Genomic DNA, 21,429 nt, shown 5'->3' on the forward strand with positions numbered 1-21,429 from the left:
TGCATTGGCCACTGCATTGTCACTGGATATAGACGAAGGCGGTGGAACTGTAAACAGACGACAAGGACGTAAAATTCATCAATGTATTAGCATCAAATATTAATGGATTCTAATGCTCGAGGTTCTTTCCAAGATGGCCAGATGCGCAATTTATTGGCTTCAATCAGGGTGGGAGTATTATCATTCCATTCATTACAGTTCAGTGGTCACTTCAAAAATTAGCGCAAGATAACGATTCCACCGAATACCTCAAAGGCTATGAGACGTCAACCCCATTCTCCTTTCACTAAAAAATTATTTCTTTTCAAGCTGACTTCCGAGAGTGGAGAGTAATATAAGTATCGGGTCTCCGCCGGAAGAGAGCGCTATTTGCACATGGTTGATTAACGGTCTTCCATGTACTGTAGATGCCCCAAGTTTCTCTCTCGTCTGCTACGGGTGAAAGAATAAATTGAAATAATGAAGTATTAGGTGGCTCAGAAAAAGAAACTGTCTACCTGCTCAATAGTTTCAAATTTACACGCCTGTAGCCTTGTCTAGAGTGAGCTTCGACTCTTCTGGGGTGAGCTCCACCTAACCGACCATCAAGTTTAAGCCCTCAGTAAGCGAGAAATGCATAAACACACGCGGAAAACACTTTTTAATGCCATATTGGCGGCGTAGCGATCACCATAACTTATTGCTAGCACAAACTGGATGGGTTGGTTCTGGCATCACTCATGAGATGGTGCTGAAAATCCAGTACATATATTCGCGCTCATGTCTCTCGCCGCTGATTTGCAATCACAGATGACAGGCATACTATACAAGCAGGAGAATATCAACATTATACATATAACCGGGGAGACTGCGAGACCACACACGCCCTCCCCCTTTTTTTTCGCTAGAAAGTTTATTTTATGCGCGCTGGCGTCGCGGGGCATGAGAGATTCGGAGTACACGGCTGGAATGTGGGCCAAGGTGGAGGCATCACGGAGTGTGAGGAAGGATACATAATATGGAGAGAGAGACGAGTTGGTGATGGGGGCGGATAGATTCACGCTTCCAGGGGTAGAGAATGGGACCTTTCCCTGCTCTCTCTCTCCCTCCATTCTTCTTATTTTTATGGACAGACCGACAACGTAACTCGTGAGAAATCTCACCATTCTGGATACACGAACACGAAGGGGTCTGAGAAAAAAAATGTGCAAGCACGAATTCACCACGGCTTTCACCGATGACACCCGTAAGGCAGGGAATATTTAAAGCAAGGCACGAGAGGCTGCATATCGGTCGGGGAACTTGAATGTTTCCCAGCCATCACTTTTATAAGAGGAGGAACGGTAGACATCGATTCAGCATCAGGGAATCACTAAAGGCGCGGAAATGGTGATCGCGGAGGTTTTCCGAAAACTCAACACCGAAGAGAATTCAGTGCATTCTATAGTAATACTCCAATTCACACAGAAACCAGACTGAAAAAACGTTTTTTTTCTTTTCTTTCAGACGAAAAAACTTTATTTTCCCGTACAAATTCGTGCACGGTAATACATAAAACGCGAATTAAAGGGATTTTAAGAAAAACTATTACGATGAAAAATGCTTTACTATAAGAGGGATACAGCTTAATAATCTACGGAAATTTGTAAGGCTATCTCCATGAAAATGCATCAAGCAAGTAACTTTTAGCGCTTCAACAGAATGATTATTTCTCATCTTTATTGGAAAAGGTTCAAAGTTTTTCTAGATTGAACTACCAACCGCAATAGATGATTGTGAGTCAAAAGACTCGACCGGCTCACGGATTACTCCGTCTCTGTACTTACTAAAAATTATTCATTTTATCGACAGCGGCGAGGTCAGCAAGCTATGAGAATCAGGGATGACTAGGAATGAATACCAGGATGCGAATAAGAACAGAATGTAAAGTGGAGGGAATATTTCCATACGTTGCTCGACTGTCATCTCTCGATTTGTCGATGATTGATTAAAAAATAGTGCAACGGGATTCGCCCGGATCCAACGGCAATGCAGTACATCCAAAAAGCGCGAAAGGCACATTTCACTTGAGTTTCGAAGCCTTCTTTTTCGGGAAAATGCGGAGAAAGAACATCAGATAAGGGGAATTATAAAATCAGTAGCTACTGAGGGATAGCCTATGGGTAAATCCACAGAGTATTGAATGAAAAACCAAACTTTGTTTTCAAATTAACTTAATAGGTTTTAACGACTTCCCCTATTCTTTAGGAGTTAAAAATAACGCGAAGGCGATGAACACGGGTAATGCCATTGAAAAAAAATAAACTATACCTATACACGATTTAAAAAAAAAATGCGTATTCAATATTATAATTTAAATTATTCACACCCAAAACAACAGGTCTTACGATACCTACTCTTGCATGAAACCAGTCTCTACGTAAGACATATTTGAGCAAAACACAAGTTCAAAGTTTATTTTCAAATCAGTCACCAATATTTACAAATCGACCGAAATCACTCAATATAGAATTAGAAGTTTGAGAAAAGATACACAAAGATATCGAGCTGTCAACTCATTCTAGTTCCAAAACTCGTATCATCATCATGTGCCAGATGCGAGCCAGTTGAAAATAATATCATAGAATTTTAAAATATATATTATTATGCGGTAGGATATCTTTGTGTACCTTTTCACTACGCTGTTCTACGATATCTCCCCCGAAGAAAAGTTTGACCACATCACGTTCCCTTGATCTTTTGAGGAGAACTCAAAACACCAAGGGAACGTGTATAGTGTGATTATAGCAATAAGAGACTTTGCTTCCCTCAAGGTGTTTTTAATAATGGGCACCACGGTTTCCGCTGCTATTGCATTATCAGGTACATACTTAATTGAACCAAGGATATACAAGCGAAACGGGAGATATTTGTATGATTGCAAAGGCGGAGAAGGGAATAGAGTGAGAGATGAGGCAAGAAGAAGAGTAAGAGGATGGTGGAGAGAACACGGGCGTGAAAGGAGAGGAGAGGGAGGGAGGATAGGGAGAAGAAAGGCAAGGAGAGAAAGTGGAAGGGGGTGGGTGGGATGGAGAGAGAGAGAGATCGATATCTGAAGGTTAAACAAGGGAAGGGGGCGTGACCTACGCTTGGACCGGGCACGTGTCCGGCCGAGTCCGTCAGTGTTCGTGCCAACGTACGGACCCCACAGCGTGTCGTAAGAGAAGACATGTGTGACTGTGTTTGTGAGTCTCGCCGATTTGCTTCGCTCGACAAAACTACGATTCGAATGGGAGAGGAATGATTGGAATGCCGTATAGCATTCTCCCTTTCACCATGATGCGTAGCTGGGGTATACCGTTCCCCCGATAGGTGTTGCCTACTTGCGTCGCTGGCGGAGAAATCTATTTCAACTTAAATTAAATTACAATTAAGTTCACAGGATAAACATAAAATGGGTAAAGGTCCTGAATCACTATCGCTTGAATATGCTTCAGGCAAAGGAATTATCTCATCCCACCTTCTTCCTTTCATTGAATGAAAAATATCCGCGTCGGATATAAACACATGAGCGGATGAGAAGCCAACGGGGTACAAGTGATTTCTTTTTTGTATGCAGTGTTAGGTAGAGAAATTAGGTATAGAAAACAAAAAAAAATCAATTAGATATTTAGTAGTGCATTTGATTTTCCACTCAATGCCGGCACAGTACAGAGACTCGATCGTATCCCTTGGCAACCAAGTTTCTGTTTATTTCTTCTAACAATTACCTTTATCTAACTCTGGCAAAGAATATCACTTTTACCCCTTGTCTTCTCACCCTCACATATCCATGCAAAAACTTATGGCATGGCAATGAACACATTTTGATAGATATTTTTTTAAAGCCATGGGAAAAAATTATCATTCATTTTCTCTGTTTAAAAACATTTTGAGGCTTACCTTTATCAGTTTCATAACGTATGCCAACAATCATTACAGGTTTTTTTTGGCCACTGCGTTAAAAACCAAATAATCTCGCCAATACCTAACTTATACACATTCTCTTCAGGTAAAAAAATAGGTGAACGCAGCATCTTACACTGCCTGATATCCATCGCCATGCTGTAATTATACGAGTCGATTTTTGGACATCTCTTAGCCACACTTTCACTTTTCCTCACGCAGCTGCTAGCCATCAATTTCCGCATTTCTTGCATCCCTTCCAACTCTCTTCCGTTCCCGCCCGTTCTCATGAAGAGTTCTTCTTCTCCTGAGTGTCACCCATCTTAAAACTGCCACCAACACTCCCTCCGCCCATTACCCTCACTTCCTCCCTTCTCAGAATTTGCCACCAATTTCCTCCGCTTCAACTCAATGCGCAGCACTTCCGCGATCATTTGCCAAGCCCCCTGTCAATTCCCAAAACTCAACTCTCACCTATCCTTCATACTCACGTCACATTCTTGGTGGTGGTTCCTCAAGAAAATCGCCAAAGCAGAAAGTTTACAGTTGCGTTCTAAAAGCTACGTTCCACGCTATCGGAATTCAGCTCGTTGCTCGACACCATGCATTTCCATCTTGTCTGAAGGCCGTTTTACACTGGAATCGTAATTTCGCAATCTGACTGACGTGTGCAAGAGGAGGCTGTCAAAATGGCGTCCCGCAAAGTGGTGAAAACTGCTAGAACGCATGCGAGAATGCACGGACGTGAGGTGGCAAAATAGCCACTACTCTAATTTCGTTTGTGCATTCGCGAAATTGCACGCTATGATGAGAAATTAATGCAGTTCTAACCTCCGCACTTACGCGCCCCGAGTAAAAAAACGACCTTAAAAATATCCATGTGCTACTACGACTCATACTTCATATTCGATTGTAAGCAATAAGAACACTTATAGAGGATATAAAACTATGCATATCATGAGAGTAATTTACAAAATTATATCTCGCTTATGGTTTGAGACTTTCTTTCATTAAAATAGGCGGAATCTCCACCGCTAAATTTCACGATTACAGCGATATTATCCTTTGTATATTCGAGCACATAACTACAATGTCAATCTATTTTCCATGGGATTAAATGTATTGATTATTATTTTCCAGCTTTCCGGAGAGAAAAATTCGAGGCAGAGGAAAAAAACACCGGAAAATATTTTAGCTAGCATAAATGAATGCTTTGCTCTAGGTTAAGCCTAAAATGATATTCCTCCCGCTGAAATAATGTTCTTTCTACGTCCACTTTAGGATAATACACGAAGGAATAAGATCAACAGTTAATCAGCTCAACCAAAGGCAGCAAAAAGAAAAACGAAAAAAGACTACCTGATGCTACCTGCGACTAGATATATTTAATGATTATACATTACGTGCTTCCCAAGTTAAGTCGTCCATTAGTATTCAAAAATTTTATATTATCATTCAAATCTTGTTCACCTCAGGACGCAATAAAGATAACGTCTGCGTATTATCCTCTCGATGAAACTCAGTCAACACTCTATTTATCAAATCACAAGATATTTGTAAAAGGCCACGAAATTCGTTGTTTGGATTAACGAGGCACAACAGAGGGAAAATAAATCAGCGAGAATGGAAAATTGAACAAAAAATTCATCATCTATAAAATAAAATTGAAACACTCGACGATGTTTGCCAATCGCGAGTGCTCATTAAAAAGGATATATATGGGACAAAAAAAAGAAAGAGTTACACATGTTACCGCGAAACCGACGAAAGCCCGAGAGCATTAATATCCCACTTTGCTGTCAAGAACAGATGTGCGACGGAGGAAAATTGCAAATGTCGGTGCGTCGGCTTTTAGTTCTACACTCGTTCCCGACATCAGCTGTCGCCCGGCCGAAACAATAATAACCCAATGAAGCGACGTATACAGACGAAGGGCGAAAAATGTCGGGCTCCAATGGTGCCAAGGTAAATGACTATTTTTTGATCCTCCTACAAATTCGCGACCGATTGATTTGAAAACAGCGCTCATCCATCGTCTTGTCCAAGATCGCGGATGGAATTTAGACTACTAAGGACGAATGGGAATGAATTAATCCGTTATGCACACATGTAGAGGTGAGAGAAAATGAGACAAAGACGGTCAAACAAATAGAAAAATAATGAATGCCATCAAGCCAGCGGGCAGATCAACCGGTAGAATCGATACGCAATCGTCCCAACATAAATAAACGGAGCGCTGTTAAGACGTAAGTACATTTACGCTTGAGTATTACGGAGAAATGATGATGAAACACGAGCACATACTCACCGGGCTGAATTATCATTTGCGAGGAACTAACGTTTTGTTTTCCTTTTGGGAATAGTCCTTAACATCACCAACCCATCCGCGAAAAATAAAATTTATAACCAAGAAGCCGGGTTAAAGGTTAAATTAATATGAAAGAGAACGGAGAACGAAGAGGGAGCATAAAATGTAAATAAAAAAAATCAACTTACGTGCACGATGCCTGTAGGTCCGACTCGCATTCTGGAAAAAAGAAGAAAAATACATTTTTAATCAAATTAAGCACAGGAGTATGCGTTCGAAACAAATAAACAAAAAAATAATGCACAACATAATCATGCTGAAGCAATATGACTAAATGGCTTCACATAACTACGCATCGCTTGCAAAATCAGGGATAAGTAAAATAAAAAAAATATATAAATGATCACCGGCAAAATAAATACAACAAAAATGTATCAAATTTGAACGAAATAACAAATAACAAAGTCTCCATCTAAATACCAAAATTAAACGATAAGATAATAGAGAGGCTGAAAATTTTAATTCCGTTCAACACCCACTCCCGCATGTGTTGTAAAGATTAAAAAAATGCTAAATTGCCAAACGAAAAATGTAACAATAATCCGCCAGAATGTTTATTTTCTCTACTGACTACAGAACTCAACTTTACTAAGTACTAAGAATAAATAAAATAGTTACAATATATCAGGTTAATTGAACAGTCGGAGTATCATCAAATTATTCTGCTTGTTTTCAGTTAAGACGAAAGGAATAATCTCCTTAAAAGGCGGTGAACAACGTATTAAACCTGAGAAAACACTGAAAAATTCAACAATAAATGTCACACTAGTAAATGACACTAGCACATAAATAATTGCCTATTAAGTGGAATACAAATTAAGTAGGTATCAAAACGAATAGTTTAAAATAAGCAGCGTTTTCCATTAGAATTTTCTTTGGGGAATAGGAGTTGCGCATAATGACAAGACATAAGATTCAAAACAAGAACATTCCTTATATATGCAAGACTACATTATCATATTTCCCAAGTGGAAAAGTTGATTCAGAATTGGAGATAGGCGTAGTGTAAATTATAGATAGCTATCATACAAAAAACGCTCTAAATTTTATTTCTTCCCAGCATTCCCATCAACATAAAATATTTTACGCCATTCAATTTTCCCAAATATATCGATAGCGGGAATTTCTCATCATATATTCCATCAACTATTATTTCATAGGAAAGTTTTTCGTACAATTATCTCTCACACAACATTTTCCGATGATAAAGGAATGAAGTCTCTTCAATCTCGGATCGTTCGTTCTCCATATCCACATATGCCCCGGCCTACGAGTATTGCATTTTTGTCCTTGGTGCGAACCAGATACTCAGCAGCAAAGGGAGGAGAAACTATCACTGTAAGTATCCAATAATATTGAGATGTAGTTTAAGAGTAAGGAAAAGCAATTAGGCAACTGTTCACGTTTAAATTAAGACTTCTATTTAGAAATGATGTTAAGGGTCTAATCCCTACTCATTACTATCGATCCCTCAGCCTGGAAGAAAAAAACCGAATTTGAATTGATCCCGATATCTCTTTTTATTAAGTCTATAGGAATCTCCACCCATAGATGCTATCATGAACTATCTCAGACTGCGGAGATATCAAAAACTCGACCATAGGCTGCTCCCGTGCTTATCACACAAATACATTTTCCCATATTGGTACCATGGGATTTGAAGGAGCTTTATCAAAAAAATATAGAGTCTCACATATATTTTTTATATACAGGCATTAAAAAAGAGAAAGGAAATATCATTTTATTGGAGACGTGGACGGGCCAACGCAACTCATTCGATCGGAACGTGAAAAAAAACCGCTGAGGTTAAGCTTTAAAGCCAGGGGCGTGGATTTTATCAATCGATAGGTAAAATAAAAAGGTAAGTTCAAAAAGGTGTGAAAAAACGGCTCACATTATTCCAATGCCACCCTTTGTTGACCACTTGAGCTTAAGCACTCCAATTTACACGTTCCCGCTAACTGCGAGCATGTCCGGTGTTAAAATCTGGAGACCACAGTTATAAAATTCTTCGAAGATTAACGTGAAAACGTGAAAAGCCAGAACATTTGAGTAAAAGTAAGATAGCAGTAGTTTGAATATATAAATAGAGTACATTGAGTATACAATGCACATAAAAAAGATTGGTAAAAGACGCTACAAATTCTTCATGACAGATTGAAGAAAAACTTCAGGATCAAAGAACAAAATAACGACGAGATGACTGGCTGAGGAGGCATATGGGATGTTTAGGGCTTCTCACACGGGGAATTCATTCCTTTGCTTCTATTTTTTTCACAATACACTGATTTAGCCATAGTATTTTTCGGTCTGTGGGAGATGAACCAACCTTAACACCATTATTTATACATTTTATCAGGCTAAATCGTTACAGAAGACATTTGTGCGGACAAAATTCCAATTTTATCCATATAAATTGACTGATGGCTAATATAAAATGAAATTGCCCACAATGCGGTAAAAAATAATATGAAATAATTGTTTGAGAGCATATGACTTTAATTTTAAATGAAAAGCCACGGATTATGCTTAATAAAGCCTTATTATGGCTTGTTAATTTTTCTTCAATTCACACAATTTCCAAATTTTCTCATAATTATACATTATCAAAGATTATCTGCTCTGCCTGCACGCCAACGCCGAAGTACAGGTCACATCGAGAGATGCTATGATTATTCTTACATAAATATGACCTACTCCTTAATCCTTCAAGTGTCCTACAATTAGTTTTGCATTTTCTGTGTCCGACGTAAAACGGCCCCCATGGTCGCTGGTCGCATTGAAGCGAAGTAATCCTGACCCTGCCCACGCAGTTTACTCTGCCGCCCAACCTGACTTCTCCCCTCCCTGCTACCGCCTTTATTTTTTTACGCCCTGGAGACCTTCCTTTACGCCTGAAAGCATTTCACACAGTTGACGGCCCCCGTATAGGCACACATAAACGCGCGCGCGACCACCTTTATCCCTTGCCCTCCTCCACCGCCCGCCCAGGAGAGAAAGGATACACAGTCCCCAGGAGAACGGGAGAGTGAAGGGGTACGGGGGGAGTTCAGGGTTATCATGGGAGTGGGGTGTGTATTGGGTCCAGGAAGGTAGGGAGGGAAGGGAAAGGTGGGCCGAGCCTAAAGTCTCAAGGGGTAAGGATTGCAGGCGGGACAGACAGATTTCCAGTCGCTTCGAAATCTGGACAAAGGATCATTCCATTGCCTTACATAACAATGATGATGAGAGGAACAACTCCGGAACATAACTTTTAAAACACAAGTCCAATGTTTTAACGCTAACATATAGTAATTTAAAATTGACGCATACCATGCCTTCGACCGATATTTTCTGATGACGTTTTACTAGCGTTAACTTATGCAATCATGCGAAAGATCCACAGAGAAAAAATCATTCGTCTTGACCGGGATTCGAACCCGGATTCCCCGATTTCCGGTCAAGTGCTTTAGCCAGTTAAGCTACCGATGCGTCATTCTTCCCTGTGGATATTTTCCGGATCCCCTGTGGATCCGGGTTTGAATCCCGGTCAAGGCGAATGATTTTTTCTCTGTGGATCTTTCGCACGATTGTGCATTGCGGGTGACTCCCGTAAAAGTTATCACCGCGGCTAGTCCCGGTATACTTTAAACTTATGCAATCATGTTGAAATTTCCACGGTAGGGGGAGTAAATCATAATTAAAATTTACATGTATCACTAATATTAGAAAATTAAGTCCGAGAAAAAATTATCACATTTGAGATACACAAAAATATTGACATCGGTCTACTTTATACACCCTGAAAATTTCAAGATGATAGTTTAAGATTTAAGCGAGCAACCGATCATTATTTTTTAAATCCAGTCAAGCAAGAGGTATAGGTTCCCTCAAGTAAAAATCAGTTTTATTTGGGGCTTGAAGCCATGAAGCAAATCGAAATATTTAAACGAAATTGCGACCCAAAATTTCAGCTTTGAAATGAATGAGGCTTCTACCCCATATTTCACCGTGTCTCGGTTGCTGTGCAGTAAAAAGTCACCAGTACACAAAACCGTCCCAACCGACGTATTTCCCTTTGCAAAAAAATGCAAATGAACTTTCTAAAACCTTGTACGAGTCCAATAAAAAATTTCCCAAAAGAAAATGATTTGCAGTATTATTAGTAGTGCTGAGAATAGTAGCATAAATAAGTTGTGAAGCAATTACTAATTGTCATGATCACCTGCATTATTATTATTTGATTACGATTGAAACCCCGGTCTTGGGAATTTCTTACCTTTCCGCGTGACTTACGAAAAATTTACCACCGACTAAAATCGTAAAAAGGAGAGACGATATCTTCTCCCAAGCTATGCAACGCATCTGCCCTTTTTTTACCGAACGTGGCAAAGGATTCGCGGCCGGTGGTGGGGTATTCGCTTAGAGAGCCACCAGGTCGTGTGGACGGGAAAAAAGGAGGGGAAGGGGACGGGTCTGAGGGGAGGAGAGAGAGAGAGAGAGAGTTACGCGACATAGGAGAGGGGGAGGGTGAGCGTCGATAAAAGGGGAAGAGAAGATGGAGAGAGGAGGTGGTCGCATCACGATCGAATGGCCCCTTTGATGCCACGAAGCGTTACCAACACCCCAAAAAGACGACCAACACACCCACATGCTAACGCAACATCTCTTTCGTATACGGCAGTGAGTGAAGAAAAAAAATGTTGGGAAGAGGGAGAAGCGTACAGGAGGAAATGAACGAGAGACGAAGGCTCTGAAACTTGGTCACCAGGGCGGACGCAGTTGAAGTCCATTCAGCGAGGAGAGAGTTTTGACGCAAAAAAAAACAAATCTTTATCGAAGACGCAAGGCTGGATGCGACTTAAAATAGTGGTTTGGACTTGAGTGAGATATAAAATCTAAGCTCATAATACGAAAATAAAGAAAAAAGCTATTAAAAACAGCACGCATCATTAAAAAAATTATCACGTTCTCTCGCGAGAGAGGAGAGATAAGTTAATGTAAAGTTAGGTACTCCTTCAATGCAATCATTAAAATTATAACTAAACGGAACGTTGATAATAGTTTGATCGTAGGTGAAATCGCTTGTTACTTTATACCCTAGACTAATTTGACAACACTGGAATGCTGGTAGCAGGAGAGGGAGGCAGTAGAGAAATAAAATTAACATTACCTGTATGAACGCATTTCTTCGAAAAATCACTATAATTATTAAATGAGGATATTTGGGAGATAACTATAGGTCCAACAATAATGCCTAATATATTGAGCATTGTAAATACTGTATATTCTTGGACATAGCGATACCTCCACTGCACAAACGCTCAACAATCGGCCACCGAATCAAATCCGTTCATCTAATAGCCCTAGTGGTACTAGATGAGGGGATTTGATTTGGTGGGCGATTGTTGAGCGTTTGTTCAGTAAACGTATCGATAGGATAAAACATGAGCACTGCTTAATTATTGATTTCCTTCAACATTTCCGGCATTAACCTATGGTAGGCGATAAAGCCATCGATCTAGAAAAGATCTAAACACTATTTCACTGCAAGTTTGAAGTAAAAAAGAAACTAGACATACCCTTCAAACCCCTTAAAATTTATGATACGTGTAAGGACCGAGCGCAAACGTTAACCCGTCCTTATCACCGCCAATCCGTAATCCTGTTATCGCTTCTTAACTCCAATTTTCAGGGAGGATGGGTCTCTTTGTTGAAGCGAGGAGAATATTTATAGCTCCACACGAGTAATGACCTTTAGCTTATTTATGCGATGGATGAGACAGAATGGCAAGATGTCGATATCGGAAATTTTGTTTCGCCCGTGGACGGTGACAGTAGTAGAGGGACTATCCTGGGCTGTTCGTCCACCTGGGCTCACAAACCACGCGCTCATGAGCCTAATACTAATAAAACAAGAAAGTTGTTGTATCCAAATGGGGCAAAGGTTTCTGATCGGGTTAATATAGGGAGATTCGATGAATTGGAGGTGACAGCAGGTGTTGCCTCGAACGTTAGGCAACTCCCACAACCCGTGCGCATCCCTTGGTTGCCCAACAACCGGGGACCCAACGGATTTCACCAGTGGCTTGGCTGTTCTCGTGGAAATAGGTACAATCGACTGAAAAAAAATTACTCACATGGAATGAATGATCGCATAGTCTCATGGTACAGTAAAATTATTATAATAATAAAATTAATTGCATATTTCATTCCTTTTTTTATGATTTTTATTTATGTGCACGACTTTGATTGGATAAAGTGCCATCAATCTTTTGGAAATAAATCGGCTCTCAATACTCATCTTGCTTCCCAAATTGGTGGAACCTAAAAACATAGGCGCATAGAGATTCAGAATCCTTTATATTCTCACCGACGAATTCTCAAGTCTACATAAATATTGATATGGGCCTCGGTTGACCAGAGCACCGGAGATTTGTACTTTCTTCGAAGAAAGTCGTCCCTCTGTGATATAAAAACAATCCTTATGCTGAAATAACTTTCAGAATGGCAATCCGCAGTCCCACCGTATCTACACTACAAGCTACTTCATTTCACAGGGACTTTCCTTCACAGAAAACTTATTGATATTCCTTATGGACCGAATTTATCGTAACATAAATGATGAACCATTATGTACATGCCAAAATTAGATTTAATTACATTCTACAAAATTACATTCTATATTGAGAGGAAAATAACTGGAGATAATCCACCCATCAACATACGGAATTATACAAATAGCTCAGGACAATGCAGATGCGAAATATAACAAATTTTAAGGATGAATGCTCAAAGGAGGACAAATAACGAGGAATTCATTCGGTGGATTCAATTAGAAAATTACTTAAGTGTAAACTACACATATCGTAGTTACGGCAATGGTTTTGAATCACACATGTTTACAAAGTGAGATTATCGACGCACGACAAAAGGGACAGGCATGAGGACGAGAGGAGAGACCTTGGCGATCGAGATGTAAGTGAAAGGGGAGTTGGGTCGAGTGCCATACCGACGGTTCAACCGCAAACGTATTGACGTTCTCTGTCACAACCGATTACGCGATAGCTTCGATAATAATCGGCCGCTCATTCGCTGAGAAATATCGTCATGCGCCTGTTTGGTTCCTATTCCTAACCCATTCCATTCCTTTCTCCCATTCCTCAAAATCTTATCCCTTCCACACCAACCACATCGAAGTACCAAATATGTATAATCACGCATGAGAATAGAGAGTACTTAAATAATTGCGTGGGTCGTTGGGTAGAGCTTTAAACTTGATCCTAAAAACTCCGCTTTTTTAAACGTCAACAGCAGGCGCACAGACGACTAAGCGCCGTGAAACGAAGGAAAATAGAATCACTTTTAAAGACAATTATAACAATTATTTGTGCCAGTAAAAAATACATAAATTTTCTTGTCACGTAGAAATCCTATGATGCATGCTCATTTATTTTTTTAATTAGTAAAATAACGAATTGGACCACTCGATTGCGACGAGTAATGCTTGAATGTATTTCATGATTTCAATTGACCATACAAATTCATACAGCTCTTTTAACAGGGTAAACAACTTTTGGATCCGATGCTTAAATTCGAGTGAATCATTCATTTCGTTCCCCTTAACCACTACCAGAATTTAGGGGATGCATCACAACCTCTCAATAGAAATTGCTTGAGTACGAGGAAAATTTTATAAAGTCGGCGTATTTTACTGAAATTATTCTTGCGAATCAAATACGATAATTTGACGATAAAAAAGACAAATTAATAAATTTAGGATACCTACTGGCCTATGTTAGAAAAAGTTCATTTTACATTTATGACACGGAAAATTTCAATTGGTAAATTTTGAGCCAGTACTGTGCCACGCAGAAAGACTGGTCGAGCTTAAGTATATGTAAATACTCTTTAGCTTCTAATTATGTGGTCTCAATTGCAATTTTAGAAACGATGTTTACAAATAGCTTCCCTTTCATTCGAAATAGATGCTCAATGATACCCGTTTGCTGGCTCTCTGGACTCCATGCGGACGGTATGGGCTCGCAACCTAATGGCTCGAAGATCTTCCCATCGCAGTGTTCATACCTTACCCTATTCCTTGCGCCCTCTATCACCACTTGCTTCCGTGCCCAGCCGACAATCGCAAGAGCGCGTGTTGAACTGTTTGTAAGCTCCGGTCAAATAGAACGGCACGTGCGAAGGCCGCCATCTGGAATCGAATGCCGATTGCCTACCTTCAACGTCGCTGGGTTTTCAAGATATACATAGAAATAGGTCGGCTTTGAGTCTAGAACTCAGGCTTTCAATCCCGCTGGAGCGACAAAGGCTTCGATTGCGGATTAGATGTTTCCGTGAACCTTTCGACCAGGGATTAAAATATCAAATAACTGCAAAGAAACTCTACTGTATAAAATATTAAAAATTTTAAGTTCATTATATTTCTCACGGTGGAAAATAATACTTCCTGTTTAGTTTCGATGGTGATCTAGGGGATTTAAAAAGATAATATTGTTTCTCACTCAGTAATCCAGGCAGCTTTTAGCGGAGTTTTCAATATTCGCGAACAATCATGACCAACAGATTTGAAAGCCTGAAAATTGTGTACTCCCTGGGTATACTTCACCTACTGAAAACTTAGCGAAAAGCAAAATTTGGGTCGAAGAAAGTTCCAAGAAAAACAGCGTTCTACGTAACAACGTGAAGTCGAAAGTCTGCAAGCTACTATCCCGGATAGATTTTTGATGCGGCAATTCACGCATATAACACTGCCTGAATATTTTTTCCTGTCTGAAATTTCATAATTGTTACAAATCCAAATATAAAAACAGATATTTGATATTGGGTTATCTTTTTTCATTCGTAGAGGTAAACTTTTATATAAGTTTACTTTTAAACTTTATAAATTTACTTTCAGCGTAAATTTATAGAACTCAAAATTTACTACCATGAATTAAAAAGTATAGCGTGTAATCAAAATGAAACTAAACAGCCAATTTGGAACAGGATAAATGATAATCTCTTCCTCAGTTAAGCACTCAAAAATTTTCAGGAAAGAAATGACCTTTAGTGTATTACTATCCCCAAAAATTGACAACTGATAAATCGATAACAAGACACCGGAACATGTCGTCCTCGCGAATCCAAATCAGATTACCCCAACGGTGTATCTGCCGCGCAATAAAGCTAAACCTCTTTCTGCATTCGTTACCGACTGGCACAATTATCCCCTTGATTAACGAGGTCGTGACTCGTCCCCCGAACGCAATCTGATGAGTAGCGAGGACGTGAAGTCAGCCCACGGTCAGTCGTGTAATCTCTCTTCGAACTGGTTGACATCAAAATCCACGCTCCTCCTCGTCGTATGTGATCACGGCAGATGATCTAGCCACGGGATGGATGCGCTCAAAGTGAACGACGAGCCAACATCGGCCCTCATCAATGGGAAGCGTTGAATTTATAGACCGCCACAGCGTTGACTGCTAACTGAGGCTAGATTGGCCACATGCTCTCCCCTGCTCACACGATGCAATTTCATACGCAAACCAAGGAAACTCTCTCTCGATACAAAATCATTTCACAGACCTTCAAATTGTATCCCTCCAACTAGATGTACCTACATGCTACCTCAACCCTTCCTTTTTGCTTGCGATTGTGAAGATATTTGGGTAAATTGCTCCTGTGATTTACTTCAATAATCCAGTGAAATATGTTGGAGATACATCAACTTGCTTCTTCAGAATGACCCGTGGCAATATAGCTACACTTAGTGGTAACGAGGTCAGAGTATAATATTGTTCAATTTGTACGAGTGACCTAAATAAAAAGAATGAATCCTCCGGCCAAGAATGTTTTTTCGATGAAATATAAATTATCAATGTGACACCATTTCCTGTATATTTTTACAATACTTATACGTATTTACAGGCAGTAGGCGTTTATATTCAATTTCCGTTTCGCAACCTTATATTTCCGTTAGTGGGATTATTTAGACCCAATTAAAAATCAAACTAAGAAGTTGATAGAATTACTTAAAACTTAAAAATATATGTGTGGCAATTCTACAGCAAATTGGAGAGTGGATTTTCTTCAAGAGACTCATATGATCAGAATGGTAGGGTGAGCGGAAATGAGTAAAGAATATAAAAACAGAGTCAATACATGATTTGGAACGTTACTCAAGCTCTTGTTTTGAGGCCTTCTACTCCCACAAGTCTCCCACTCAGTGAGCTGGGAGCGAAAAAGTAGCTCAAAAAATGTCAGGAGATTTTTTTAATAATTTAACACTTAAGTAATCTGAAGGATAAAAAAAAGAAATTAGCTGTTAATTAAGATGCGATGAAATCTTTATTCACGAATTCAGCGAGAATGAAGAAATAAAAATCCCTTCTTATGAGTAAAAATAATTAATTTTCTACCAAAGAGCCATCATGTGCATTATAATAGTAAAACACCGCCTTTTTATCCTACTTTTTTTGCTCATCAACAGAGGAAATCAACAAGCCTGGGCATGGTCTTGTTCGAAGATGTGATGACTAATGAGGAAATAGCACTGGAAATGAATGAAGAATTTGTAGCACCAGGATTAATATATATCAGCGGGGATGACTAAAGTATACTTTTTCGGCTAACATATACACATGATAACCCATTAGCACTGATAATCTGGAATTCATGGACATAATTCTTTCAGCATACGTCATCATAGTTACATTTCTACAACTGTTCAACGCCTCGACACGTGTGCTGAATTGAGATCTCAGCGTGGCAAGGTGAACGCATTGTCACCTCTAGGTGGGCAGGATACGGTACCAAGGGGTAAAAGTGGGGAACACTAGGATGTATCTCCGCTCTACGCGGCACGTGGACCAGCTGCTCCTTTGCAAGGTCTCCCGATGCTACTACGTATGTTGCACTTCTCCCGTTTTTTACTTTTATTTCGAGGGTCCGTTTGACTGCGGCCGCCCGGCGGATCAAGCGAGCAACAACGGAGGTGGTGAGGGCCGATCGACCGTCGGTTGGCTCGCGCCATATAAAAGGAGAGACGAGGAGGAAAATGGAAGTCGCTGATGGATACGAATGCGCACTGCACTTCTTCTCAATTGAAAGCTCTTTACTAAGAATCCATCTGAATCCTTAACAGAACGCATCACTCCCGTTCAGTCGGTCGTATTTTGTCGTTTTCTTGGCGAGTTTATTGCTCAAGTTAAGATACTGGAAGTTACTCGATAGTTTAAGATATCAACTAGAAATTTTCAGGATATTTGGGAAATTTCAGGATACATTGAAAATTTCACGATTTATTATAATTTTCAGGGTATATAGACGTTTTCACGATATAATAAAAATTTCAGGGAATATTAAAGTCTTTAGGATAAAAAAAAACAATTTCAGGATGCATTCAAATTTTTAAGGTACATTAAAATTTTCAGGATATATAGAAATGTTTAGGATGCATTAAAGTTTTCAGTGTACCTTGAAAATTTTCAGTAAATATAGATATTAAAAGGTTACATTTAACTTTTCGGGATAGATTAAAATTTTTTAAAGACACATTGAAATTTTTAGAAACAACGGAGTCAAAATTTTCTTGAATCATAAATATGAAAATTAATCATCATAGAAAATTCGGAGGAGAACATTTGAAAATTGAATAGATCACTTCACGGATTTACGATTCAAGTGATCATCGTACAAACTTACGTATACTGAATATAAATAGGCTCCAGCTGAGTGTTTTACCATACATCGAGAGAGTAACACAATCGGCTACAATCAACCTACGTCTGGGTGACAATATTTCTGAGAAAGATATCACAATCCATTTTTCGTCATATTTGCAGGAAAAAAGAGAACATGCGAATCGCCCTAAAAATACTCGGTACTTTCGATTCATTGACACCTGATCCTTTTTTTTATGCCTTACCATTTTTACTCGAGATTAAATATTTCGGTGCTTTCTGTAACTAGCATGCCTTCCGCGTGATTATTTTGAAAATAAGTTCAAATTTAAAAATGAACAAAAAACACGTTTGTACGTTACAAACTGACCAAAAAGTATATTGATTGATTGACTACACATTGCTTGCATTCCCGAAAATTGTATTTAAAAGAATTTTAAAGAAAATCCTTACAATCACTGCGTTTCCACCCTACACACACCCTCCCCACCGCAATTCCGCGACTGCAGAGGCTTCATAAGTAAAGACGCAAAGGGGCTGGTCGTCCCTTTTCTTATTTTCTCTTTGCACATCTCTTAGGGGGAGTTATCTCTCCTTTGTTCGGCAAGGCTTTCCAGCCCAGAATTCCCCCTGCCCTCCCTATTCACTCTCTCCCCATCGGAATACCTCCCTCTTCTTCAAATTTTCACCCCTTTGCGAAGGAGAAGAAAAGGAATCAAGAGCTGATACGAAAAGGAAGAAGCTAGCGGCTCCACTTTGCGTTCTCCATTCCCATTCTCTTGATTGAAATGTACAGGCACGAGATTATAAAACGCTGAAATATTTCAAATGAATTAACGATCTATCGTGACATACTCATGACTAATTTTGAGCAACTTCATCCTTAATTCAAGGCAGTACTCCCCTGCAGATTCAAAGAACGAAATAGCCATTATTAACATTACCTACCATATACCTTTTTCCATCATTTACGCAATTGAACAGTAAAATGAGCCCATTAATTGCTGCTAGCTTTCTCATTAATAGTGGATAGCCTTCTGATAAGGCTAGGTTATCATAAAAATACACCAATTTTTTCAAAAAATAACCTTCATATCCACATACATTCCAATGAAGCTAAACCTAAAGTTTATGACGTTAAATGAAATAGAAATTGAGAAATTACCACCGACTAGCCATTAAATTTATTATTTTGGCATCAATGTCATATTCGGTGGGTGTTTAAATTCATCTATGTCGCTACATTGTGGACTAAGGGGGAGTAGGAGAAAATTTTTATTTGCTGAGGAATAAAGGCATAAATGGAAAAACTTCAGTAATACCATGATGTACTTGAGCACTTAAAACTAATAACTTAATCTTGCTAAAAATTGAACTAAATTTAGGGTTTTATAATACAATTTGCAACTACCATCTTTATGATTTGACCATATTCGTTGACGATTATGTCTTTCCATAGAATATACGAAGTCAGTTTTTAAACAATATAACTATTTATATATCACTCTCAAATTTATCACTACGATAGGTTTCACATACAGAACTTCCGATGTGCACATGGATCCACGAAAGAGAAGGAAGACAGAGATTTATTATGACTAGCACATATTTAACAATGTGCTTCCTTATTATCTTTACCACAAATTCAGGCGCAAAATTTATTTCGACAACTTAAATTCCTAACGAAAGACGAAAATTTATAAGAGGTGTCCATTTTTACCATCGACGCATTATAGTTATGATGGTGATTTCGGCACAAATCCACTCTGAGAAGCGGATACTATTTATACCAATGAGGACTGAATGGCTTTCACCTTCTCACTCACGAATATTTGGAAACGCGCTTCCCAAAGTAGAAACCTCGCTAGATTTATGTTTACGAGCGGAGGCATCATCCACGGGACGTGCTCGCACTCAGGAGGCGAGGGATCGAATAGAGACGAGGGATAGAGATAGAGAGAGAGAGGAAATGAGGAAGACGAAAGAGAGAACCTCAGCCACTCCTGTTTACACCACACGCTGTGGGAGAGATGACTGAAGTATCCAACGGCGAAGGGCGGACGCGGATAGAAAAAAAAGCTGGCCAAAAGTAATTTTTTCGACATTTTGCGAGAAAATTTTGAAGAATTTATTCGGATTGTAGAGTAAATACACAACAAACGCTACTGCATTAGTATTTTAGTCGATCAGTGGAGTCAATAAGACCTGTCAAATATAGACTAAGACGTATAAGTCACAGTCTCGTGGGACCAAGACAGCGTAAAAATGCGAGTCTCGAGAAATCGGTTAATAACGGTGAGGTTCTTCACGATTCGAATTCAGCGTTTTTTTTTTAATATTAAGAGTATATTTTCATGAAAATTTAATGAATAATTAACTATGAACATGAATTCAAGAGGGACATAGGTACGGGCGTATGCCGCGTGATGTATCGGAAATTGTCCCGACGTTTCGTGACCGACTACTGGTCACGAAAAGTCGGGGAAATTCCGATACATCACGCTGCATACACCCGTGTGTCCCTCTTGAATCACCATGAGCCCTGAAAGCTTTAATCGAGAAATGTACATGAATATTTACATTAACATTGTACGAAATAATGAAAGCGGTACTTATTTCGACCTCCTCATTACGATTTGAGACCAATTGGTGGCATTCGCTCTCCCTACGGCATTTACTCTCTACGGAGGAATTCAAACCGTCGCCAGCGGCGCCATCTCCTCCCATCCGTCACACTCTTCCTCACACACACACTCACGCGAGAGCGTCAAACGGCACGGAATGCAATGGAGAGTGACACACGTGGGGATTCTGGTGCATGTCAAGATGGAATTCACCGCGTTTACCCTGTATCGTCGTCCGTGGCCATTACCCGCGCCAAATTCATCCCGGCATATATGAGGGTAAATTGAAGCATGCAGTGACGGCTCGGCCGCCACGTGGAATTGTTTTCGAGAGGAGAACGCTACCTGCTGCACACTTGTCCAAATCATCACTAGTTGGATCTATTTCATAACCGATAGATGGAGCCATCCGAGGCCTGTTATCTTGATGTTTAGGTTCTATTCTACAGAATTTAGCGCTATAAAGTTATGAACCTCAATACCTATAGGGACAGCGAATCCAGTTTCAATAAGGTAACACGAATGCCAACTAATAATGGTAAGGTTCCGATGTTTTTACAATTTTTCTTACTTACTATTTTGCTGTCCTTCCTAGGGTTATCCTATGAAAAGTGAAAACTGAGGACACATCAATCGATCGGTTTTGTTTCCTGACGCTTTGCTTGTTCCAAACCAATGCTTTTATCACAAAATGTTGACGATATATAGAGCAGAAAGTACTCAAACCTTCCTCAAATATGAAATATTGGCCTTAGTATTATCTAAGTTATGAATATTTGAGTCTTGAGATGAGTGCAAGGGTTGAAAAAGGTAAACTGTGGATATTTCAAGAAGATAGTTCAAGTTTGGAACAGGTATCAAGCTAGGGAAATAT

At 39.5% G+C, this 21,429-nt stretch overlaps 1 protein-coding gene across 4 annotated transcripts in view; it reads right to left on the minus strand.

Moving 5' to 3' along the window:
• Positions 1–21,429, minus strand: part of LOC124170490 (rho GTPase-activating protein 7) — a 365,673-nt gene that overhangs the window by 98,648 nt on the left and 245,596 nt on the right. For all 4 annotated transcript variants that reach the window (XM_046549251.1, XM_046549267.1, XM_046549241.1 and 1 more), the window contains one exon: positions 6,400–6,430. In XM_046549251.1, coding sequence (XP_046405207.1) covers positions 6,400–6,430 — 31 coding nt within the window. The remainder of the gene's footprint in view (positions 1–6,399; positions 6,431–21,429) is intronic.

This window comes from Ischnura elegans, chromosome 1, assembly GCF_921293095.1.
Source record: "Ischnura elegans chromosome 1, ioIscEleg1.1, whole genome shotgun sequence".
Classification (NCBI taxonomy): Eukaryota; Metazoa; Arthropoda; class Insecta; order Odonata; family Coenagrionidae; genus Ischnura; species Ischnura elegans.